The sequence below is a fragment of the Anolis carolinensis genome, chromosome 1, assembly GCF_035594765.1.
Source record: "Anolis carolinensis isolate JA03-04 chromosome 1, rAnoCar3.1.pri, whole genome shotgun sequence".
NCBI lineage: Eukaryota > Metazoa > Chordata > Lepidosauria > Squamata > Dactyloidae > Anolis > Anolis carolinensis.
In genome coordinates, this window is record NC_085841.1 from 3256840 (window position 1) to 3283325 (window position 26486).

Below are 26486 nucleotides of genomic sequence, written 5' to 3' on the forward strand. Positions count from 1 at the left end.
CTTCTATCTTGATTATAATAAAGGCGGCGAGAAAATGGGGGAGATTTCTGCTCAAGGCTTGTTTGGCTGACTTCTTGTGGGCAAACATCTTGCAGCTGCAAGGGCTCCAAATCCGGCAGAAACGGTGGGAAACCCAAGTTTTCCTCTTCATCTGTCACAACAGAACGGGACTACATGGCCCATGAGTCATCACAGACTGGATGGTCTTTGGGGGTCTTGTCCAACTTGGATTTGTAGTTTGGTGAGACACCAGCTGTGAAGTCTTGGTTCTGCCTTTCCTCTCCTTTGCTTTCGTTCCCGCTGTTTATGTTTTCCCATTAGTGTAGAGATAACCTCCATTTGTATTAGTTTTTGGGTGGAGCTTAAAAAAGCCCTAGAGGCCAGCCTTAGTTGGTTAGTCCATTTGCCTGCACAGAGTTCTCTTGCTAGACTCTTTTATTTCTGCAATAGAGCTACAGTGCTTAGAGACTTGGGTGTTATCTGGAAATCCTAGGCCTAGCAATCCAAAACAAGCATCCTGAGCACTAAACTCTGCATTTACCAGTATTCATATACCATCAGTCCCAGTGACAACAGAAGCTTATGGTCAGGCTAAGTTTCACAAAGTAGAAGTTCAAGACAGTTAATAAACACCAGCTTATAATCCATCGCTTTGCATCAGAGGCAAAAGACTTTCAAGGATTCCAGAGAGATGACTGCAACCAGCAAAATCTCCTTTTGTAATGTATTGTTTTAAGCTGTCTCATAATAGTCCCGGGTGGAGTTAGCCCTTTGTTCTTCTTGTTTTCAGTAAATTGATTTTGGCTATTTTTTCACCTTGCCTAAAGTGCCTCTGTATGTTAAGGGTCTTGATCTTAACAGTGGATCATACCAATAGCCCCCAAGTAAAGCCAGACACTATAGTTTTCCCAAAGGCTCGGATGTGCCATCACATCAGCACTCTTTGACAGAGAAAGCTAAAGACCTTGTAGAAGTACACCTCCCCTGGTCCCGTAGCATTGAGCCAAGGCAGTTAAAGTGGTGTCAAACTGCATTAATTCTACAGTGTAGATGCACCATTGGTTAATGGCAGGGCATTCTGGAGATATGGAGGAGGCTGGTCTTCCCATGACTCCATGAAACTGCATGTTTCAGCATCAAAGCAAGATTGTTAACCATACTGATTTGCCTGTGCGTTATCTTGAATGCAAAAGGATGGATTTTGATACTAATCCCTTGCTTGAAGCATCTGTCAGTAGCACCGGCAGCATTTTCTAGCCAAAACAAAGCAAAACCAAAAAAAGCTGTACAGTATCTTCCTCGCTCTGCAAAAGGTAGCTCACGTAGCAGCTGATTCTTGGAAAGTGGATCTTCTTCATCTCCGGAAGGCGATTTCTGCCTCTTGCTCTCAAGAGAGAGACCTAAAGCTGCGGAAACATTTGCCTTTGCTCTTGTGCATTGGCCCAGACAGCCTACCTTTGCACTTGGCAGCTTTTGCTGGCAATACATTTTAAAAATATAAAATACAAAGGGCACTTTGAGACTCAGAGATTATCTCAGGCTTTTAGATCTTCTTAATTGCATTGTATTACACTATGTAACAACAGTTGAAGGTTAAAATCATGATGAAAACAGAGTTTTATTTATTGGGAATCCTTGACAATCAACTAGAAAGGAAACACAGAAAATGACTACATTGTATGATAACTTCAGTGAGGATTGTCTTTGCACAGAGATGGAAGGAGCCAGTTATCCCAATATAAGAATGGCTGACGAAGATTTGTGAATCTGTGAATTGACTGATATTCATTGTGATCATAACACTATGTAACAAAATTTTTGTTCCCAGATTATAAATGTCATTATTCTCTAATTGGTTCTATCATAAAAAAACATGGGAAAAGTTTATTCAACTGCAAAAACTTTATTTTCGTGGGAGGGACATCATGCTGTAGCACATTTTGCTGTAGTTTTTTTTAAAGATAATCTTTATTATATGTTATATATTATTTAAAAAATTACAAGTTAAAATGAGCATTTTGCTATAGTTTTCAATGAATATCTCTTAGGGTCTCAACCAATTCAACCTAGTTTGTGGCGGCCACAGAAATGAAGTTCCTGGAGTAGAACAACTACTTTCAAAGACTGTACAATGCAATTAGCAAAGAAATTAATACTTTCAAACTAGGAACGGAAAAAAATTTGAATGTTGTGACATAGTGTAATACAGTAGAGTCTCACTTATCCAAGCTAAACGGGCCGGCAGAAGCTTGGATAAGCGAATATCTTGGATAATAAGGAGGGATTAAAGAAAAGCCTATTGAACATCAAATTAGGTTATGATTTTACAAATTAAGCACCAAAACATCATGTTTTACAACAAATTTGACAGAAAAATCAGTTCAATACACAGTAATGTTATGTTGTAATTACTGTATTTACGAATTTAGCACCAAAATATCATGATATATTGAAAACATGGACTACAAAAATGGCTTGGATTATCCAGAGGCTTGGATAAGCGAGGCTTGGATAAGTGAGACTCTACTGTAATAATATATTTATTACCTGCATCTCCTCACAACTCAAGGCGGATTCAACATAATAAAACATAACACTATTATAATGCATATAGAAATATAAATAGATAAAATGCAGATTACTAAAATTACTGATAAAATGCAGGATGAAATTCACAAGTTAAAACAGACTGGGTTGGCCTTCTGATGGAAGAGATGGGTCTTCAGTAGTTTCATAAATTCCAACTTCTGATTTAGCTGCCATGGGATCTCTTCCTTGGACAAGTTCTTCCACAGTCTTCTTCTGTGAAAAGGGGAGCATCTGGATGATGGTAGCCAGTCGGGTTTGGGCTGATGGAAAATCCAGAGGAGTTCAGTGTTTGGGGCAGATTGTTGGGTAGAAGGCCATCCTGTAGATCACCTGGACCCAAACCATGTAGGGCTTTAAAGTTCAAAACCAACACTTTGTACTTTATGTTGTCAAAGGCTTTCATGACCAGAATCATTGGGTTGCTGTGAGTTTTCTGGGCTGTATGGCCATGTTCCAGAAGCATTCTCTCCTGACATTTCACCCACATCTATGGCAGGCATCGTCAGAGGTCTGAGGATATGTGCCATAGATGCGAGTGAAACATCAGGAGATAATGCTTCTGGAACATGGCCACACAGCCCAGAAAACTCACAGCAACCCACCTTGCACTTTCCGGTGATGAATTTGTTAGTGTGTCTGTTGTTAGAGTGTGAAATGTTAGATCAATTGTTGCTGTTTGGATTGTGTCTATCTGTTCCGGCAAGCTTTCCAGGAGCACAGGAGTTAATGACATGCCAGCCCTGATTGATTGCCTGCAGGGCCAATGGGTCAAGACTTCCGTTTCAACTGAATCATAGAATCATAGAATCATAGAATAGTAGAGTTGGAATGGACCTCATGGGCCATCCAGTCCAACTCCCCGCTAAGAAGCAGGAAATCGCATTCAAAGCACCCTCGACAGATGGCCATCCAGCCTCTGCTTAAAAGCCTCCAAAGAAGGAGCCTCCACCACAGCCCGGGGGAGAGAGTTCCACTGTCGACAGCCCTTCTCACAGTGAGGAAGTTCTTCCTGATGTTCAGGTGGAATCTCCTTTCCTGTAGTTTGAAGCCATTGTTCCGTGTCCTAGTCTGCAGGGCAGCAGAAAACAAGCTTGCTCCCTCCTCTCTATGACTTCCCCTCACATATTTGTACATGGCTCTCATGTCTCCTCTCAGCCTTCTCTTCTGCAGGCTAAACATACCCAGTTCTTTAAGCCGCTCCTCATGGGGCTTGTTCTCCAGACCCTTGATCATTTTAGTCTCCCTCCTCTGGACGCTTTCCAGCTTGTCAACATCTCCCTTCAACTGCGGTGCCCAAAATTGGACACAGTATTCCAGGTGTGGTCTGAGTGGATGGAACATTTGTCATGAACTGTGGAATGTTGGGAGGTGCCTGCTAGCACTGATTACAGATTTGGCTTGCTGAGAGGACACGCCATGCTTTGCCCTTGCCAGGGAAACATGAGCCCTGACAGTGGTGGTGTTTAGTATTGTATATAGTCTGTAAATAAATGTATAGTACCGCTGGGATCAGCAGATAATTTACGACTGAGGTGTCCTTTGTTGGTGCCACTTTCGCTGATGCTTAAGTGGTCTGACTGGTGAGAAGAAGGTGAGACCTGGCTCATCAATTAATCAGGGCAACGATTTTTAACCTTGACAGAATGAGCATCCAGTTGAGTGTTTTTAGGATAGGTGTAATATGCTCACTGACTCCTAGATGTTCTTGTAACCAAGCTGGCTGCCACATTTTGAACCAACTGGAGTTTCTGAACCTGGTACAAATGTAGCCCAATGTAAAGCGTGTTGCAGAAGTCCAACCTTGAGGTTACCAGTGTGTGCACAACCATCTTCAGGTCCTCCAAATCTAGGAAGGATTGCAGCTGGGAGATCAGCCGAAGCTGATAGTAAGCAGCACTCCTGACCATTGTATCCACTTGGGCTGACATTTGGAGAGACAGATCCAGGAGAATCCCAAGCTGCAGACCCAGTTGCAGATCCAGAACTGGTTGACACACCTCTGTCCACAGATTAGGACCTCTACTTTGTCTGGAATCAGTTTCAATGTGTTTTTCCTCATCCAGCCCATTTCATCCTCCAGGCATTCATTCAGAGGAGTGATGCTATCCTTATCTAAAAGCATGGAAAAAATATATATTTGGGTGTCATCAGTATACTGATAGCACTCAACTCCATGCTTCTACATGATCCCCCACCCCAGTAGTTTAATGTAAATATTAAAACGCATGTTGTAGTGCAGGCATGGGCAAACTTGGGCCCTCCGTCCAGGTGTTTTGGACTTCAACTCCCACAATTCCTAACAGCCGGTATACAATAGATATACAATATATACAATAGAAGAGATAATATTATCTGTAGCTCCTTGCTTCAGTTCAAGATAGTGCTTTGTTAGCTCTTTGTTTGAACACTGGCACTCATTGAGCAATCCAGCATTCAAACTGGAGTGAACATTGGACTCCTCTGTCATGGTTTTGAGAGCTAAACAAAGCAATAGAAAGAAAGGAACGGCGTGAAGAGACAAAATGGAAAAGGTAGGAAAGGAGCTGCCGAGATTGTAGAGGGCATCATAATCATCATCATCATCATAATAGTAATTTATTTCTTACTCAACTCTCCTCGAGGCAGGACACAAATTAATTAAAATACTGGAATATGGCAAGTTGGATTCTAGTTTTACCATTTAAAATATTTTTAAATGTGTATTTATATATACAGTAGAGTCTCACTTATCCAAGCTAAACGGGCTGGCAGAAGCTTGGATAAGCGAATATCTTGGATAATAAGGAAGGATTAAGGAAAAGCCTATTAAACATCAAATTAGATTATGATTTTACAAATTAAGAACCAAAACATCATGTTATACAACAAATTTGACAGAAAATGTAGTTCAATATGCAGTAATGTTATGTTGTAATTACTGTATTTACGAATTTAGCACCAAAATATCACGATGTATTGAAAACATTGACTACAAAAATGGCTTGGATTATCCAGAGGCTTGGATTAGTGAGGCTTGGATAAGTGAGACTCTACTGTATTTAAATGTCCATGATATATACAGTATTAACTATTATTATTATTATTATTATTATTATTATTATTATTATTAAACTTTATTTGTACCCCGCTAGCATCTCCCGAAGGACTCGATGCGGCTTACAAAGGCCAAGGCCTCAACACACAATATAACAATACAAAACAAAAGGCAAATTAAAAACAATTAAAACAGTATAAACAACAAGCAATAAACAATACGCTAAAACACAATAAAACTGTAGAGTAGAGTCTCACTTATCCAACACTCGCTTATCCAACATTCTGGATTATCCAACGCATTTTTATACTCAATATTTTCAATATATCATGATATTTTGGTGCTAAATTCGTAAATACAGTAATTACTACATAGCATTACTGTGTATTGAACTACTTTTTCTGTCGGATTTGTTGTATAACATGATGTTTTGGTGCTTAATTTGTAAAATCATAACCTAATTTGATGTTTAATAGGCTTTTCCTTAATCTCTCCTTATTATCCAACATATTCGCTCATCCAACGTTCTGCCGGCCTGTTTACGTTGGATAAGCGAGACTCTACTGTAATATCAAAGCACAACAACAAATCACTCCTTAGGGCCCAATCTAATGAGAATTTACTTGCTCGACTCAAAGAACCAATTCTATGATTATGTAAACCTATTGAACCAATCGATTTGTGGAAATATTGACAGAAGTTGGCTTTCGGGCCATAGTTTCCCTGGGTCACTACTTATGGCATTATATTCCCTGTCTCTGCAGCTTCTCAACCAAGAAGAAATCCTTCCATTGCCATGCGAACCAGAGAATGTGGCCCACGGCTACGTGACCATCAAGGTAATTGCAGGAAGATAGTATTTGTAATGTAGGGTCTCATTTAGGGGCTGTCTTGCCCCTAAACGTGCCTGGTGTAGATGCACCCATAGACATACAGTTTCCTCATTTTATTTTGTGATTCTGGCTCAGTCCTTTTCCTTCTCCCTTCCACCCACAGCCTCACACTCAGCTGCACTTTGTGGAGATGGGCAGCGGTCCAGTGATTTGCCTCTGCCACGGCTTCCCCGAGTCATGGCTTTCTTGGCGGTTTCAGGTGAGGCACATTTTAGTCATTTACTAAGTTTAGTGGTTTGAGGGGGAAATGTACAGTACTCAGCCTAGGCAGAAAAAAAACAAAATGCAGAGCTAGAGGTTGGCTGACACCTGGCTTTAAAACAGTCCATGTGACAAGGATCTAGGAGTCCCAGGTGGTGCAAAGGGCTAAACCCTTGTGCTGGCAGGATTGCGGACTTGAAGTTTGGGTTGCTGACTTGAGGGTTGCGGTTTTGAATCCAGGGAGAGCACGGATGAGCTCCCTTTGTCAGTTCCAGCTCCCCATGCTCTCCAGCTCTTTCTCACTCACCAGACCAGGTCCTGGTGCTGCCGCCATGGCTGCCGGGACCCAGCATGGTGGATGGGTGAGTGAGTGAGCGAGTGAGCAGAGGAGGGAGGGCCTTTGCCGCCCTCCTTTGCTCGCCCAGTGATGCATCACCCAGTGATGGCGGCAGCACCAGGACCTGACCTGGTGAGTGAGTGAGTAAGTGAGCGAGCAAGGGAGGGAGGGCCTTTGCCGCCCTCCTTTGCTCGCCCAGTGATGCATCACCCAGTGATGGCGGCAGCACCAGGACCTGACCTGGTGAGTGAGTGAGTAAGTGAGCGAGCAAGGGAGGGAGGGCCTTTACCACCCTCCTTTGCTCGCCCACCCTCGCTTACTCACTCACTCACCAGGCCGGGTCCTGACAGCGATGGCAGCAGCACCAGGACCCAACCTGGTGAGTGAGTGAGTGAGCGAGCGAGCGAGGGAGGGCCTTTACCACCCTCCTTCACTCGCCCATCCTCCCTCCCTCGCTTACTCACTCACTTATCAGGCTGGATCCTGACAGCAATGGCGGCAGCACTAGGACCCGACCTGGTGAGTGAGTAAGCGAGTAAGCAAGCGAGTGAGGGAGGGTCTTTACCACCCTCCTTCACTCGCCCTCTCTCCCTCCCTTGCTTACTCACTCACTCATCAGGCCGGGTCCTGACAGCGATGGCGGCAGCACCAGGACCCAACCTGGTGAGTGAGTGAGTGAGTAAGCGAGCGAGTGAGTGAGCAAAGGAGGGAGTACCTTTACCACCCTCCTTCACTCACCCGCTCTCCCTCACTTACTCACTCACCAGGCTGGGTTCTGGTAGCGATGGCGGCAGCACCAGGACCTGACCTGGTGAGTGAGTGAGTGAGTAAGCGAGCGAGTGAGTGAGCAAAGGAGGGAGTACCTTTACCACCCTCCTTCACTCACCCGCTCTCCCTCACTTATTCACTCACCAGGCTGGGTCCTGGTAGCGATGGCGGCAGCACCAGGACCTGACCTGGTGAGTGAGTGAGTGAGTAAGCGAGCGAGTGAGTGAGCAAAGGAGGGAGTACCTTTACCACCCTCCTTCACTCACCCGCTCTCCCTCACTTATTCACTCACCAGGCTGGGTCCTGGTAGCGATGGCGGCAGCACCAGGACCTGACCTGGTGAGTGAGTGAGTGAGTAAGCGAGCGAGTGAGTGAGCAAAGGAGGGAGTACCTTTACCACCCTCCTTCACTCACCCGCTCTCCCTCACTTATTCACTCACCAGGCTGGGTCCTGGTAGCGATGGCGGCAGCACCAGGACCTGACCTGGTGAGTGAGTGAGTGAGTAAGCGAGCGAGTGAGTGAGCAAAGGAGGGAGTACCTTTACCACCCTCCTTCACTCACCCGCTCTCCCTCACTCACTCACTCACTCACTCACCAGGCCGGGTCCTGACAGCGATGGCGGCAGCACCAGGACCTGACCTGGTGAGTGAGTAAGTGAGTGAGTGAGTGAGTGAGTAAATGAGTGAGTGAGGGAGGGCCTTTGCTGCCCTCCTTTGCTCGCCTGCCCTCCCTCCCTTGCTCACTCACCAGGCCAGGTCCCAGCAGCGATGTCGGCAGCACCAGGACCTGGTCTGGTGAGTGAGCGAGTGAGCAATGGAGGGAGGGTCTTTCTGCCATCCTTCGCTCACCTGCCTGCCTTCCGTCACTCACTCACTCCCCAGGCCGATCCCGGTAGCGATGATGGCAGTGGTGACAGAACCCGGACCCAGCCTGGTTGGTGAGCAAGTGAGTGAGGGAAGGCGGCCCTGGGCGTCGGATGAGCAGAAGTTGGATAAGTGGGACTCTACTGTATATGGCAAGGACTGACTGTGGTGACTGCCAAGGCCTTGAAAGACGGGAAAGAGTTTTTGGCTTGAGGAGAGTAAAAAGAAGGGGTTAAATCAGGCATGGGCCAACTTGGGCCCTCCAGGTGTTTTGGACTGCAACTCCCACAATTCCTAACAGCCGATAGGCTGTTAGGAATTGTGGGAGTTGCAGTCCAAAACACCTGGAGGACCCAAGTTGGCCCATGCCTGGGTTAAATTATGTGAATTCTTGCTCTTTAAAGTTGTTGTTTCCCTCCCCTCTATAGATTCCCGCACTGGTTGATGCTGGTTTCCGTGTGATCGCTTTGGAAATGAAAGGCTACGGCGATTCCACAGCTCCGCCAGGTGAGCCGATGTTTGGCGTCCAGACCCAGTTTTGCCTTTGAGTCCATGGAGGATTCAAAGTAGAGGCTGGATGGCCATCTGTCGGGAGGGCTTGGATGGTGTCTTCCTGTCTGGAAGAACAGGGCTGGACTGGATGCCCTTTAAGGTTCTCTTACAACTCTAGTGAAATATAGGATGCCTAGGAAGGTGATGGAGGAGTGGTTTTTAAGCAAAGGCTGCATGGACATCTGTTGGGAGGGTTTGAGTTTGTATTTTTCTGCATGGCACAATTATGTTGGTCTAGATGACCTTTGGGTTCTCTTCCAACTCTGCGATCGTGTTTGTTCTGATTCTCCTTCCTTGCAAAGTTTGCCTCTTCTATCCCTCACCGAGAAGCCAATTCCAGCTTTCGGAACATTAAAAATCAATTTATGCTCACAAAAATGATTCATTTTTTTTGCTGTTGCAGATATAAAAGAATACTCCCAGGAAGAAATATGCAAGGTAAGTCCATGGCCTTTGAAAGAGGCGCCTTGCCGTTTCTGCTTACCTCTGGCATGTGCTCAATCGCATTGATCTCGAACAGACATTTCTAATGAAATTCACTCCGTAATTTATTTACCCCGAAGAAGGTAGCTTTAAGGGCATACTACACTGAAGTCTACAAATGTCCTCAGAGTTATCTTCTTCAATGAACCTCAAAGTGAACCTTAAAGATGCTCCAAGATCCCTTTGCATACTACTACTATTGAATAATAGTAGAATAGTTGCAACTATACCCAGGCACTGAATGCCTGTGCTTTTCCAACCCTATTTCAGCATTTTTCCAGCTCAGATGTTGCTAAAAGAACTTCCAATTAGATTGATAATAGTTTTAAAAAAACCCCTTTTGTCAACTTGAGTGTGCTTGTATAGTGTGCATATAGGTAGTTTAATGCTGCATATATTTTATGTTTATTTCTTTAGGATTTGGTGACATTCTTGGACAAAATGGTGAGTCCTTTAATATGTTCCTTTAAAAAGAAAAGAAAAACGTATGTCTTGTTGCTATTCTGTGTGTCTTTCCATAACAACCATGAACTTACAGTTTATGACCTGTGAATGAGCAGCCCCAAAGCCACCATGTCATCAACTACCATTATTATTATTATTATTATTATTATTATTATTATTATTATTATTATTATTATTATTATTATAATATTATGACACAGTAAACAAGACATATATGCTGGATTTCATATTACAAAATCACAAGTCGAACACTTCCCAAGTGTCTAGGACTGTGTGATGTATTTTCGGATGATGCGCGCAGATCCCAGTTGGGTGACCTTTTGCAGGTGGCAGATCGTAATTTTGTCAATGTCTATTGTTTCCAAATGCCGGCTGAGATCTTTTGGCACGGCACCCAATGTGCCCATCACCACCGGGACCACCTGCACTGGTTTCTGCCAGAGTCTTTGCAGTTCAATCTTGAGGTCCTGATAGCGGCTGAGTTTTTCCTGTTGTTTTTCATCAATGCGACTGTCACCTTGGATGGCAACATCAATGATCCAAACCTTTTTCTTTTCCACAACTGTGATGTCTGGTGTGTTGTGTTCCAGAACTTTGTCAGTCTGGATTCGGAAGTCCCATAGTATCTTTGCATGCTCATTTTCCACTACTTTGTCAGGTTTGTGATCCCACCATTTCTTTGCTGCTGCGAGGTGGTACTTGAGGCATAAGTTCCAATGAATCATTTGGGCCACAGAGTTGTGCCTCTGTTTGTAGTCTGTCTGTGCGATTTTCTTACAGCAGCTGAGGATATGATCAATGGTTTCGTCAGTTTCCTTGCACAGTCTGCATTTTGGGTCAACAGCTGATTTTTCGATCTTGGCCTTAATTGCCTTTGTCCTGATGTCTTGCTCCTGGGCTGCAAGGATCAGGCCTTCTGTCTCCTTCTTCAGGGTCCCATTCGTGAGCCAGATCCAGGTCTTCTCCTTATCAGCTTTTCCTTCAATTTTGTCAAGGAACTTTCCATGCAATGTTTTGTTGTGCCAGCTGTCAGCTCTAGTTTGTAGTGTGGTTTTCTTGTACTGATTCTTTGTCTGCTGTGCTTTGAGGAGTTTCTGATTTTTGACTTCAATCAATGCAGGTTCTTCACTTTGCTTTACATATTCTGCCAGGGCATGTTCTTCTTCTTTGACTGCTTGTTTTACTTGTATTATTATTATTATTATTATTAATATTATTATTATTATTATCATCATTATTAGATACACAACAAGGTGAGTACATAGCAAACAAGATCACTCTGCTGGCTTTTGTATTGGATCACACTTTGGACACTTCCCAAGTGTCTAGGGCTATATTATGATGTATTATAATATACATCATACATCATATTATGATGTATTATAATATACATCAATATACAAGCTGACAGATGGTGATTTGGTCAGTGCCGATTGTTTTCAAGTGCTGGCCAAGGCCTTTAGGCACTGAGCCCAATGTGCTGATCACTACTGGGACCACCTTGACTGGCTTGTGCCAGAGTCTTTGCAATTCGATCTTTAAATCCTCGTATCACGTAACCTTATCCAGTTGCTTCTTGGTGATTTTGCTGTCACCTGGAATTGCAACATCAACGATCCATACTTTGCTTTTTAACACAATCATGAGGTCAAGAGTATTTGCTCCCAAACTCTGTCAGTCTGAAAGTCCCAGAGTAGTTTGACGTGTTCATTTTGTGTAACTTTCTCAGGCTTGTGATCCCATCAGTTCTTTGTTATAGGCAGATGGTATTTGTGGTACAAGTTCCAGTAGATCATTATTGTTATTATTATTTTTATTATTATCATCATCATTATTCTTAGCTGTACCCGGCCACGCATTGCTGTGGCCCAATCTGGTTCAATGAAAAAAATTCAGGAAAAAATTCTTTCTCCCACCCTGGACTTCCACAGATATATAAAGAGAAGCCTCCCACAGGATGGTAAAACATCCGGATGTCCCCTGGGCAACATCCTTGCTGACGGCCAGTTCTCTCACACCAGAAGCAACAAGGCTATTCAATGCTAATCAAGTTGGCCAATTGCAACATTTCTTGCAGTAAATAAAGAACACTACTCAGAAAAAGAGTGGAATTCTGGACATGAAACAATGAGGGCCAGCTAACACCTCCCAATAAAGTATTCCCTTCAGGCAGGAAGTAGCCAGGGTTTGAAGCATCCTATTCAATGTTAATCAAGCTGGCCAATTGGAACATTCATATTTGCTTGTAGCAGAAAAGAGTTGCTTGCGCCGTTGCTAAGGAGAGGAGCCATCTGTTAGGACGATAGCTAAGGGAGACTGATTGGCCATTGCTTAGGGGTATGATTTTACCTTTCTCAGGCGTGTCAGGTTTGTGAGAGTAGGCTTAAAACACATGGCAGTTCTAATGCTAAGTTGTGTCCGAATTTCATAGGAATCGGCGGAGTAGTTTGGGAGATATGAGGTCCCTCACTGATGGACATTACATTTTTATTGACACAAAGACATAGTATGGCACAGCAAACAAGATAGATATACTGGATTTCGTATCACAAAATCACAAGTCAAACACTTCCCAAGTGTTTATTTATTTATTTATTTTATTTACAGCATTTATATTCCGCCCTTCTCACCCCGAAGGGGACTCAGGCCGGATCACATTACACATATAGGCAAACATTCAATGCCTTTTAACATAGAACAAAGACAAACAAACATAGGCTCCGAGCCGGGCCTCGAACTCATGACCTCATGGTCAGAGTGATTCATTGCAGTGATTCATTGCAGCTGCTCTCCAGCCTGCGCCACAGTTTAGGACTGTGTGATATATTTTCAGGTGATGATGATGATTATTATTATCATCATCCCTCACTTTTCTCTCTTAAACATTGTATGTGAATGGAACCTTACCACTATAATCACATTGAATGAAAGAACAAATGGACTTCAAACTTATGCAAAAACCCAGCAACCTTGCAGTAATTAGCCACAGGGTTTATTTGTACAAGACTGCTGGATTTTTTTTTTTGCACAAGAAAGGACAATATAGACACAGGTGGGGTTTATTTATTATTGTTTATGTAGTTAGGTGGGGGAAAATAACATTATAAACTGCTTCTAGTCCTAAACAGCAAAATAATGTGTTTAACACTTATGGGGAACATGATTAGGGCACAAGTCCAATTTTGTATTGGTTTTTTTTGTGCTTCAAACAGACAAGGGTTCTCTCTCCCACCCTGGACATTATTCCACAGGTATAGATACACTCCACTTGCCTCACACCCAATGGAACCTCTGAGAAAGCTTGCCACAGGTGCAGGTGAAACATCAGGAGAGAAGGCTGATGGAACATGACCATGCAGCCCGAATGCTGGCCATGAAAACCTTTGACAACACAACTTATGCATGATTTAGGATGTTGAACTAGTTTACATTCTTGCCCTGTGTCCTCTTGCCCCAGTTCCTTGAAATCTGCCCATTCTGTTGGGACTGACCTTTCCTGACAAAAGAGCCCTTGCTCCATCTTCCATTGATGGACGGTCAGCTCTCAAGAAAGACCAGGGAGAGGTTGCCAGACCGGGGCCTCTGGTTGTTAAATAACGCTTCCTCCCTTAACCTCTCTGGGGACATTAATCTGGTTTGACAATATAATTAGGACCATAGCTCAGATGGCCTGCCCTATTGGAAAGGAGGGATCGATTCAGGATTTATTAAAATGGGGTGAGTATATCACGGGAGAGAGTCGAATGCGCTGCCAGTTGGGCGAGGAACTGAAATGCCGGCATCAGCAGCTTTGGCTTTTCTCTTGCGAAGCTTAACATTTTTTACAAAAGGTTTAGAATAGGATTTTGAAGTATTGCATGACTGCAGAGCTCAACTTTCTCAGTACTGCATTATCTATCTATCTATCTATCTATCTATCTATCTATCTATCTATCTATCAATCATCGAGTTGGGTTGTTGTGCATTTTCCGGGCTGTATGGCCATGTTCCAGAAGCATTCCCTCCTGACGTTTTGCCCACATCTGTGACAGGCATCCTCAGAGGCTATGGACAACGCCGGCTCTTCGGCCTAGAATTGGAGATGAGCACAATCCCCTGAGTCGGACACGAAAACCTTTACCTTAATATTCATTAGAGATCTTCCCAGCTACTTTGTGCCAACTTTGTCGTTGTATTTCAACTGCCCATTTAGGATGATTTTTTTTCCAAGCATGCCATCAATGCCATCAATTTTTCAAGCGTTTTTGGCTTCTGTACTGACTCCTGTCTTCTCGTGCTATATCTAAAGTACAACAGCCTCTGTTTGGTCGTCTTGGTGGCCTTCCAGATAGGCCTTATATCCCAGGATCTGATTCCAGGTTTTCTGTTTATTCCGGATTATCCAGCAGTGTGGACTCATATAATCCAGTTTAAAGCAAAAAAACCTGGGATCAGGTCCTGGGATATAGGGCCTGTCTAGAAGGGCTCTTAGTTTCCAGGGAGAGTTCAGGCTTGATTTGCTCTTGAGCCCATTTATCAATCTTTTTAACAGTCAGTGGTGCAGAAGCAGAAACACAAAAGTAGATGACTTCCAATCTATCCTCACCTGGACAATAGAAAATGGGTTAAAACCGCTAAGCTGCAGAACTTGCTGACCAGAAGGTTAACGGTTCAAATCGGTGGGATGGGTGAGCTCCCGTTGTTAGCCCCAGCTTCCTCCAGCCTAGCAGTTCAAAAACATACAAATGTGAGAAGATAAATAGATACTGCTTCAATGGGAAAGTAACGACATTCCATGTAGTCATGCTGGCCACATGACCTAGGAGGCATCTACGGACAACTCTGGCTCTTCGGCTTAGAAATTGAGATGGGCACCGACCCCCAGAGACGGACTCAACTAGAATTAACCTCGAATTTACTTTTACTTTTCTTTCAGATCATAACATAACGTAAATTTTAACCCCTTGGTCCACATTTTCTCCCATTAGCCAGACCCATCTTTGATATATCCACCATTTTTCTTCTGTCCTGAATCTGGTGCCTGTTGTGGAAGCAAACTGTTTGTTGTCACCTGTTTGCTCACCTTCCTGCTCAGGTCAGCGCCTGCTCCGTGCCTTCCGAAGAAGGAGATTTTGCTCGCGCAGCTTCTCCGAAATAATAATTTGTTTAGTGGTGTGAATGTTTGGCACTTTGCAGAACGAAGGCTCTGAAACAGCATTAGATTAAGCAGCTGCTTTATCCGAGGGGAGGAGGCAGTAATGGAATTAACGGAAGTAAACAGACAATATATCAGTGCTTTGAGATGTTTAATTCATGCCGTGACCTTGATTTCCTCCGAAGCTGTTTTTGTCCCATCCTTGCCAACCACTTGAGTTTTAAGGCTCTTATTGGCCTTGCAGTGAACTATGGGACCAGCAATGCCCATCCCTGGAAAAACAAATGTGGATTTTCAGCACATTTTGTTGGTTCCTGTGACACTTTTATGTCCCAAATGTTGTTCGTCCACAGCACATTCTTATTCCCCTTTTATCCACTGTGCTTCCGATGTCATGATCGTACTGGCATCAACGTTACGGGGAGGCAGATTGTGTGTTTTAAAATATATTTTAATTTTATTTATTACAATATTATTTATTACAATATTTATATCCTGCCCTTCTCACCCATAGGGGACTCAGGGCAGCTTTTTATTTATATTTATTATATATTTTAATTGTGTTTTAACCTAACTCACACAGTACTATTTATATTTTGTATTCGTTTTGCCTTAAGTGGGGACCAAAGTGTGTGGTTTTTAGTTGCTTATGAATCCCCACAAGGAGAAAGTCAGGGTATAAATAAAATAATATTGGGACTCGTAGTCTTGCCAAGTTTGTCAGAACACATTATTCATAATGATCCACCCCAGGAACCTGTGGGTCCAGAGGAATTATTATTGGTACAGTAGAGTCTCACTTATCCAACGTTCTGGATTATCCAACGCATTTTTGTAGTCAATGTTTTCAATACATCGTGATATTTTGGTGCTAAATTCGTAAATACGGTAATTACTACATAGCATTAATGTGTAATGAACTACTTTTTCTGTCAAATTTGTTGTATAACATGATGTTTTGGTGCTTAATTTGTAAAGTCATAACCTATTTTGATGTTTAATAGGCTTTTTCTTAATTTCTCCTTATTATCCAACATATTCACTTATCCAGCATTCTGCCAGCCCGTTTATGTTGGATAAGTGAGACTTTACTGTATGTTTATTTATATCCCGCTTTTTCTCTCCATAAGCCATTTTCTTGAATCCCGCACTGACCTTGTTGTGGCTCAGCCTGTTCTTCAGCCTGAGATGGAGTTCGAATCAGATTTCAGGCCCATCCAAAACTTTGACCGAAGCCCTGTAAATTTTCAGGTGCCTGAAGTAGTTGTTACAGAGGATCCAGTAATTGGGGAACATTCCAATGGTCAGTCAAGGCCGATTCAGCCAGATGGGGTTGTCAGCTCAGAGGAGTGTGTTGATTTTGACCTAAGAGGGATGTTTACGAGAGAGAGGAGCAGAAGGGAGGGTTTGAGAAGAAGTCAGTGTTTGGCTCTCATGAGAAACTTTCTCATGAGAAGACTAGCACTCCCTAGTTCTCATTGTGCTGTTGCCTTGAAATCTCTTTAAAGATGCCTTGCTCCCTTTTCCTTGTGTGGTGTCAACTTTGCTATCCATGTGAGAAGAATCCTTGTTTCCGTGCTCCTGCTCCATGACTTCCCTGCTGAGACTTTGCCTTGTGGACTCTGAGTATCTCTTACCTTGTTTTACCTTGTCTTCAGTGGGACCTTGTTGCTTCCTGACCGTGTGGATTATAGTTCTTGGACTACCTGGGTTTTGGGTTTTTGTTCCTTGTGACTCTTGGCTGTTCCAGTTTGGACGGTGATTTCTTTGTGGACTATTCCTGGAACTTTGGAGTATCATTTAAGACAGTTAAGTACTCTGCTCTGTGAATCTTCCACTTTATTGACTTTGAACTTTATTTGCTTGCACTTATATATATATTCTTCAATAAACTACTTGATTGCTTATAATCTGGGCTCCAGTGCGGTTTTCGAGGTGCTCAGGCAGCCTTGGGGTGCAACAGACCTCTGCATTGAAGAATAAGCTCAGTACATTTACCTGCGAGTTTCTCCAAGGTGTTCTTTCTGCCGAGAACACTTCCTTGTGTTTCGTTTTTTTAATGTTGTTTTAATTTTAACTAAATTGGTGTCGACAGAAAAAGCAGAACAAATCAGGCCCAGCATAAGTGCAGATCACCTTGTAGCGCAGGCATGGGCTAACTTGGGCACTTTCTCCAGGTATTTTGGACTTCAACTCCCACAATTCCTAACAGCCGGCCAAAAGCCCAAAATACCTGGAGGTCCAAAGTTTGCTCATGCCTGCTGTTGTGTATGGGTTGTGGGATAACTTTACAGACGGAATGTCTTGGATCCAGTTAGATCCAACATGAATGCCATGATTCAGCCATGGGCAGCCATGGTGGGACCATGTTGGAAAGTCTTTTACTTACTTTTTGTTAATCTATATATTTGCTAACCTGTATTCTCTGTGTATGTTGATTTGCCAGTTTGACTGTACCTCTTTAGTGTGGGAGGGGTTATAGACATGTGATTGTGCTGAGCATGTTCAGACTCAGGACTCCATTTTGTATTCAGTTTCCATCAGACCTCAGTGGAGGTGATTGCAAGTATGCGTTTGGTCTTCAGTGAGAGAAGTCTACTTTAGACCTCAGTGGAGATGGATGCATTTATGTTTTTGGACTTTAATGGATACGGTATGACTTATGGACTTCAGTGACTACAGCTATAACTAAAGACTATGGACTGTTGATTGAGGATGATACCCTGTGTACTCAACACACAGAGAACTACATTCTATCTATAACTGAACTTTAATAAGTAATGTGCCTGTATGGTGAATTAATACAAGATGTTTTTAAGTAAACAAGGTATGTTATTTTTCAAAGAAGACTTCTTTTTTTAAAAAAATCTCTGCATATTTAAAACTAAGAGATTTCAAGGGAGTTTATATAATTTTTGGGGAACTGCAATTTCAGCTTCAAAGAAACAACCATCCTCTGCTAAGCAAATATATTTTTGTAGTGCCATGTCTTTATCCTTGGTAGTCTAAAGACATGGGTCTTCAGTTTAACAGCTCAGTTTGTGTGCCATTACATGAATGCTTATGAATATCACTTGTTCGAAGAGTGGACTTCTAACAAGGTCATGCTTTTCTTGACTAGTGGTTTTGAAAAGGTAGTCTTCACGTGTTCATGGGAATTCACAATTGCCATTTATTTCCAAAGGTATATTTGCCGGTATTTCTAATAGGTTATGGAATTTCCAATAGACCAGCGGCCAATTTAATGTGACACAGACCTTCTGGGCAATAATGGTGATGATATGATAACAAAAAAACAACAACAACCTACCTCTCCTTGAAGCTTGAGGCAGGGTACAACTTGTTTAAAACAGAGATAATGCCTCTCCAAACCACAAATGCACCGAGTAGCACAATATCCATATCTGGTTTTGAAAACAGTGCAAAATAGTATTAGCGTCTATAAGCTATGCTAATAATAATAATGATGGTGGTGATAATAATAATAATAATAATAATAATAATAATAATAATAATAATAATAATAATTTGAAGGAAAAAGCTGACAAGGAGAAGACCTGGCTCTGGCTCACGAATGGGACCCTGAAGAAGGAGACAGAAGGCCTGATCCTTGCAGCCCAGGAGCAAGACATCAGGACAAAGGCAATTAAGGCTAAGATCGAAAAATCAGCTGATGACCCAAAATGCAGACTGTGCAAGGAAACCGACGAAACCATTGATCATATCCTCAGCTGCTGTAAGAAAATGGCACAGACAGACTACAAACAGAGCACAACCATGTGGCCCAAATGATCCATTGGAACTTATGCCTCAAGTACCACCTCCCAGCAGGAAAGAACTGGTGGGATCACAAACCTGCAAAAGTATTGGAAAATGAGCACGCAAAGATATTGTGGGACTTCCGAATCCAGACTGACAAAGTTCTGGAACACAACACACCAGACATCACAGTTGTGGAAAAGAAAAAGGTTTGGATCATTGATGTCGCCATCACAGGTGACAGTCGCATTGATGAAAAACAACAGGAAAAACTCAGCCGCTATCAGGACCTCAAGATTGAACTTCAAAGACTCTGGCAGAAACCAGTGCAGGTGGTCCCGGTGGTGATGGGCACACTGGGTGCCATGCCAAAAGATCTCAGCCGACATTTGGAAACAATAGACATTGACAAAATTACAATCTGCCAACTGCAAAAGGCCACCCTACTGGGATCTGCGCTCATCATCCGGAAATACATCTCACAGTCCTAGACACTTGGGAAGTGTTCGACTTGTGATTTTGTGATACGAAATCCAGCATGTCTATCTTGTTTGCTGTGTCATACAATAAAATAATAATGATGATGATGATGATGATAATAATAATAATTTTATTTTGTATCCACCTCTTCCTGTGGTTCAAGGCAGGTTACAGAGTAATTAAAACACATAAAGTCTGTCAGGGTAGGTTAAGAGTGAATTCATCTTCTTGGGAGTTTGTCAGAGAGATTATTTATTCTCTTTATATGAAATAGGGAATGTGGACTGTGGAAATAATTTGGTATTGTTCCCTTCATGTTGTTTGGGACTTATGGCAAACCGATAATGAAGTTTTCTTGGCAAGATTGGTTCAGAATAGAGTACGTCAGCCCATGTTTTGGGGGTCAATGTTTGGATCAACATTTTCCGTACATGAATATAAAACAGTATACTAGCAGTGTGGGTCGCCAATCTGCCTGCTTCAGTCTCTGACTTTCTTATCCAACTCATGACTCTTTCCACGTTTCCATATCTGTCTCCTCCATTCATTCTCCTCTTTCAGTCCCTTGCCTTCGACCCTCCTTTTCTCTCTCTGTGTGCCCTGCTTTTACATTTAATTAACTTTTCAGGGCCAGGCTTTGAACATGCAAATGTTAGCGATGGAAATGGGATTGAGCAAGCAACCTGCTCCCTTGAATTGGCTCCTTGATTAAATGCCCCAAATGTCACCTGCTGCCCAGCGACAAGGTTAAGTACCGGGACTCCGATCTCGAGAAATGAATTCCACTGATTTACCATAAACATCCTCTAACAAAGAAGTTCTAGCATTCCAATGAGCCATGGTGGTTAAAGTGCTGTCAAACTGCATTAATGCTATAGTGTAGATCAATGATGGGCAACCTTTTGTGCTTGGTGTGTCAAAATTCACCAAAAAAAACCTAGCATGACTTGGGTGGTGTGTCACTTTGAGAAAAAAAACCCATAATTTCACAATAGTTTAAATAACAAAAATATATAATTGTAATATATAACTGTATTCAATAAATCAAAAACTATTTACTACCATTATTTCCATGTACAGTAGAGTCTCACTTATCCAACATAAACGGGCTAGCAGAACGTTGGATAAGCGAATATGTTGGATAATAAGGAGGGATTAAGGAAAAGCCTATTAAACATCAAATTAGGTTATGATTTTACAAATTAAGCACCAAAACATCATGTTATACAACAAATTTGACAGAAAAAGTAGTTCAATATGCAGTAATGCTATGTAGTAATTACTGTATTTACGAATTTAGCACCAAAATATCACGATGTATTGAAAACATTGACTACAAAAATGCGTTGGATAATCCAGAACGTTGGATAAGTGAGACTCTGCTGTACAACAATCTATGGTACCTCTTGCAGTTTCCATGCTGATTTCTCTCTATTCTAGTTTCAATGTAGTCATGAATAATGAATAATACAATAATAATATAATAGTAATAATATAATAATATACTACAATAACAATAGAATAATAATAGAAATTATATATATATAAATGTAATGTGCATAATTCCCATGAAGTAAATAACAAAACCACTTGACCAAATCACACCAAATTTGGCCACAAAAGACATAGTCATCCAATCAATCTGCATGCAGCAGCGTGTCAGCAAAAATGGCTAGGCATGTCAGTGCTGACACGCGTGTCATAGGTTGGCCATCACTGGTGTAGATGATGATGATGATGATGATGATGATGATGATGATGATGATGATGATAACACTATGTAACAAAATGTGAACAAAACTTTTGGTTCCTGGTCTGAAAGTGTTATTTCCTGTTTAATTGTGTGGTACTTGTCGTTGGACTTAGTCTGTGGCAGAAATTCTGGAGGAACTTGACATAGCTGTGTAAATAAAGATTTATTACCACTGGGATCTGCAGACAGCTATGCAGTCTTATTTGTTCATGCTACTAAGCAGATGCTGAGTTGACGAACAGAGGGGAGAATTGAGACGGATGTTTGTAAGTGTCTCAATATATCCGCCTCACATCCATCATCCACAATTTCCTGACTGTACTTACTTTGAAAGTAGTTGGTCTACTCCAGAAACTTTGTTTTTGTGGCTGCCACAAACTAGGTTGAATTGGTTGAGATCCTTTGAGATATTCATTGAACAACTCTGTCAAAATGTGCCCCGGGATGTCCCTCCCACAAATACAAAGTTTCTGCAGTTTAATAAACTTTTCCCATGTTTCTAGAAACCAACCAATGATCTGGACCAAACTTGGCTCACAGACCAATCATGGCCAACTGGGAATACTGGTGGACTTTAGAGGTGATTGACCCTGAAATCTGGGAGTTATAGTTCACCTGTATTCAGTGAGCCCTCTTGACCCCACCAATGATGGATCTGGACCAAACTGTCATTCAGGAGACATGGGAGAACGGATTGTTAAAGCACTGAGCTGCTGAACTTGCGGACCAAAAGGTTGCAGGTTCGAATATGGGGAGCGGAATGAGCGCCCGCTGTTAGCTCCAGCTTCTGCCAACCTAGCAGTTCAAAAACATGCAAATGTGAGTAGATCAATAGGTACCGCTCCGGCAGGCAGGTAACAGTGCTCCATGCAGTCATGCCAGTTGCTACATGACCTTGGAGGTGTCTACGGACAACGCCGGCTCTTCGGCTTAGAAATGGAGATGAGCACCAATCCCCAGGGTCGGACACAACTGCACTTAACGTCAGAGGAAACCTTTACCTTTACCTACCTATTCTAAACTAACTACTCCTCATTGAGGACTGGAGACTTGGGCAGAGAGAGGTTGAACTCCAACATCAGTAAGGCTAATAGTAATAGTTTATAGTAACTCTCAAGCCCATGGGTTAAATGAGAGTCTACTGTAATTCATATTGTTAAGATGAGACAGAAAAAGGAAAGACTCCTGTTGTTAGCGTTTCACCAATTAGCCTAATTAATCTGCTCCGTTTGCTCCATTCCCAGAGCTGGCTGTACAAATCCCAATCCCTCTCCCGTTGTTCTCTGATGTTTGCAAATATGTTTAATTAAAAGTATGCCGTGCATCTCGCAAGATCGATCCGGTGGGGTTTTGTGTTGTGTTATGCCTTTAAAGACACAGCCATTACGCAAGGGAGTATGAACCGGATTCCTTCTTTCCCTTGAGTCCATTTGGTTTGCTGTTTCTTATCGGCTTATCCTGATTAATTAGTTAATTAATTTCATTTATAGCTGCTGGATGTTGTTAATAGACTCATAAGCCATTCCCGTATAAACAAACAAATAAATACAATACAGAAGTGCAAGAATATAAAAGTACTACTTGAAACAATTAGCATGTAATTCTTGCCTATTAAAATTCAATACCAGTAAATATTATTATTATTAGAATACAATATAGCACACTAAATATATTTATTTATATATTTATTTATTATTTAATTTATATACCTCTTTTCTCCCCCAGGGGAACCCATCTATATATATAAAAGGGTAATGAAATTTCGGCCTAGGACAAAACAACAAAACTACACATCCCAGAAATACTAAACTTGGCAGCACAACCCCTCATCCACGCCTCTACGTTCATACAACAAAAAGAAAAGAAAAATAAAGTCCTAATTAGAGGGAGAGGAATAATTGTTTTAGCCAATTGCTGCCAGTTAGAAGGCTAAGTTCCGCCCACTTGGTCTCCTAGCAACCCACTCAGTCCAGGGGACAGGCAGAGTTAGGCCTCACTTAGGCCTCTTCCACACTACCTATAAAATATAGATTATCTGATTTTAACTGGATTATATCGCAGTGCAGACTCAAGGCCCTTCCCCACAGCTATATAACCCATTTATAACCTTATATTATCTGCTTTGAACTGGATTATCTTGAGTCCACACTGCCATATAATCCACTTCAGTGTGCATTTTATACAGCTGTGTAGAAGGGGCCTCATATAATCCAGTTCTAAGCAGATAATATAAAATACTTTATTTCCCATACCACCATACTTCGCCACAGCAACGCGTGGCAGGGCACAGCTAGTATCATATAGAGAATGATATTAAAATTAAGACTGGGTAAAATTCAGTTAGCTAAGGCCACCCTCATAACCCAATGAGCATGTTGTTCTCGTCTATTAAAATGCAATACCATTTAACAACAACAACAACATAATAATAATAATATTAGTAATAGTAATAATAAATACAATATCACACATGAACAATAAACAGTGGTATTGAAATTAAGATGATGGCGAAGTGTGTTAAAGCGCTGAGCTGCTGAACTTGCAGACCGAAAGGTCCCAGGTTCAAATCTGGGGAGCGGAGTGAGCGCCCGCTGTTAGCTCCAGCTTCTGCCAACCTAGCAGTTCGAAAACATGCAAATGTGAGTAGATCAATAGGTACTGCTCCGGCGGGAAGGTAACGGCTCTCCATGCAGTCATGCCTATGGCCACATGACCTTGGAGGTGTCTACGGACAACGCTGGCTCTTCGGGCTTAGAAATGGAGATGAGCACCAACCCTCAGAGTCGGACACGACTGGACTTAACGTCAGGGGAGACCTTTAACAAATTTTAGCAAATTTTGGCCCTCCAGGTGTTTTGGACTTCAATTCCCACAATTCCTAACTTGCCTCTAGCTAGCCGTTCTCAATGGCAACAGTTGGGACAGAATGAGAATTTGGAAGAAAACTCTTATGTTAAGTGAAGCAGGACTTTGCCTTGTTCCCAAGGCCTTTGGGGACAGAGGAGGAAAGGTTTTGACGGGCAGCGAACAGAGAGCGGAGCCCTATCTTGCACAGACAGACAGCACTTAAAAGCAAGAACAGTGCTTTCAAGTTAAGCGAGGGCCTGGACGCTTGGAACTGACTTTTCTAATTTCTTTTTTTGTGTCCTTCCTTTTTCAAGATAACTTGGTTCAGGGTGTTCTCTTCTGTGCCGCTATTGTAGCCTCAGACTCAGAAAGGATTCCGTTTTCCACGAATCGGTGCCTTGCACTTAGAACTCGGGATCATGCTGCTGCTCTTATTCAAAGAAACACCAATTTTCCAAACCAACAGTTATTAAATTGGGTTTTTTTTTCTTCAAAAATTCTTCCAAGGGTTACAATTATTTTTAAAGGCCTCTTAATTATTTTTCCTCTGGTGAAACCTGATAACGTGCCCATTTTTTCTTACTTCATTCATTTTATCAGCTGTTATTTCTTCGTTGGTAATAGCAAGCCTTTCCAGTTTTCAGCATATTCCAGTCTTGCTTCTGTGATCATGTATTAAAGTAGTTTTTTCATAGCAACTTTCCAAGCACACAGCCATCATTTCAAAAAAGAAACCGTTCTGCATTTAGTTGTATGCTAATATTTAAGAGAAGGAGGAGTAGATCTGGGCTTGTTCAGGACTCAGACTCCATTTTAGAAACTGTATGCCTTAGACTTCCGTAGGAACAGTATGCTTAGAGACTTCAGTAGGATCAGATATATGCTTTTAGAAGACAGTAGGAACAGAATGCTGTACAGAAGCCATTAGACTTTCTAAGAAAGATGTCCTGTGTTACCTACACAGGGAAACTACTTCTGTATGTAACTAGATTAATAAGTAAAATACCTGTATGCTGAATACATGAAGTTTGTGAGTATTGTTTTATATGAATTGCGGTTTTTACATTGTTTTAGGCATTGAATTTTTGCCTATTTACTGTAAGCCGCTTTGAGTCTCCTAGGAGAGAAAGGCAGGGTAAAAGTAATGTAAACAAATAAATAAATAAATAAATAAACCAACTGTGTTACTTTTAAAGAAGTCTGCTTATTTTTATCTCATGAGAGCATGATTTAAAAGCAAATATATTTTAAGGGAGAGTAGATGTTTTGGGGCAACTAAAAGAACACTTCAGAAACTCTGCTATCTATACATATATATGTGTGTGTTTTATGCATTGGCACATCTTGGTCCCTAAGAGTTCAAAAAGATATCTAGGTATATCAGTTTAACAGCTGAGAAACCTAATTGCCTTGTATGAATGCCATTTTCCCAAAAGGTTATGGCATCATTTTTCCAAAAGTTTATGACTTCTAACAAGGTCATGACTTTCCAAAGATCTCCAAAAGTATCTGTAAAGCAAAGTGAAGAACCTGCTTTGATTGAAGTCAAAATCAGAAACTCCTCAAAGCACAGCAGACAAAAAACCATTACAAGAAAACCGCACTACAAACTAGAGCTGACAGCTGGCACAACAAAACTTTGCATGGAAAGTTCCTTGACAAAATGGAAGGAAAAGCTGATAAGGAGAAGACCTGCACTCCTTGCAGCCCAGGAGTAAGCCATCAGAACAAATGCAATTAAGGCTAAGATCGAAAAATCAGCTGATGACCCAAAATGCAGACTCTGCAAGGAAGCCGACGAAACCATTGATCATATCCTCAGCTGCTGTAAGAAAATTGCACAGACAGACTACAAACAGAGGCACAACTATGTGGCCCAAATGATCCATTGGAACTTATACCTCAAGTACCACCTTCCAGCAGCAAAGAACTGGTGGGATCACAAACCTGCAAAAGTATTGGAAAATGAGCACGCAAAGATACTGTGGGACTTCCGGATCCAGACTGACAAAGTTCTGGAACACAACACACCAGACAAACCCACTGGATTTCCAGTTTTTTCCTCATTGGCATCAATTGATTTGTCTTCTTATAGTCTAATATATAACCTACTTCAATGCATAGCATATATATGTATCATATATACATAGTTTTCTAGACCTGTAAATATCATTTCTCGATCTCTCTCTTCCATAAATTATAGGAGAAGCTCCCAATTTTTCATAAAATTGTCGATTGCTTTCCCCTTCTCATTAGCAGAGAGAATACTAACATTAACACTAACATAAAGACTTCCAATATCGAGTCCTCAGCTGAAGGTATTTCTT

General features: G+C 41.9%; 1 protein-coding gene across 4 annotated transcripts in view; it reads left to right on the forward strand.

Annotated features, from left to right (window-relative positions):
* The window catches only part of ephx2 (epoxide hydrolase 2), a 95208-nt gene that overhangs the window by 29092 nt on the left and 39630 nt on the right, over window positions 1-26486 (forward strand). For 3 of the 4 annotated variants that reach the window (XM_062969321.1, XM_062969310.1, XM_062969327.1), the window contains exons 6-10: window positions 6388-6462; window positions 6620-6715; window positions 9115-9193; window positions 9642-9676; window positions 10139-10165. In XM_062969321.1, coding sequence (XP_062825391.1) covers window positions 6388-6462; window positions 6620-6715; window positions 9115-9193; window positions 9642-9676; window positions 10139-10165 — 312 coding nt within the window. The remainder of the gene's footprint in view (window positions 1-6387; window positions 6463-6619; window positions 6716-9114; window positions 9194-9641; window positions 9677-10138; window positions 10166-26486) is intronic. The other variant, XM_062969315.1, reaches the window with a different exon arrangement.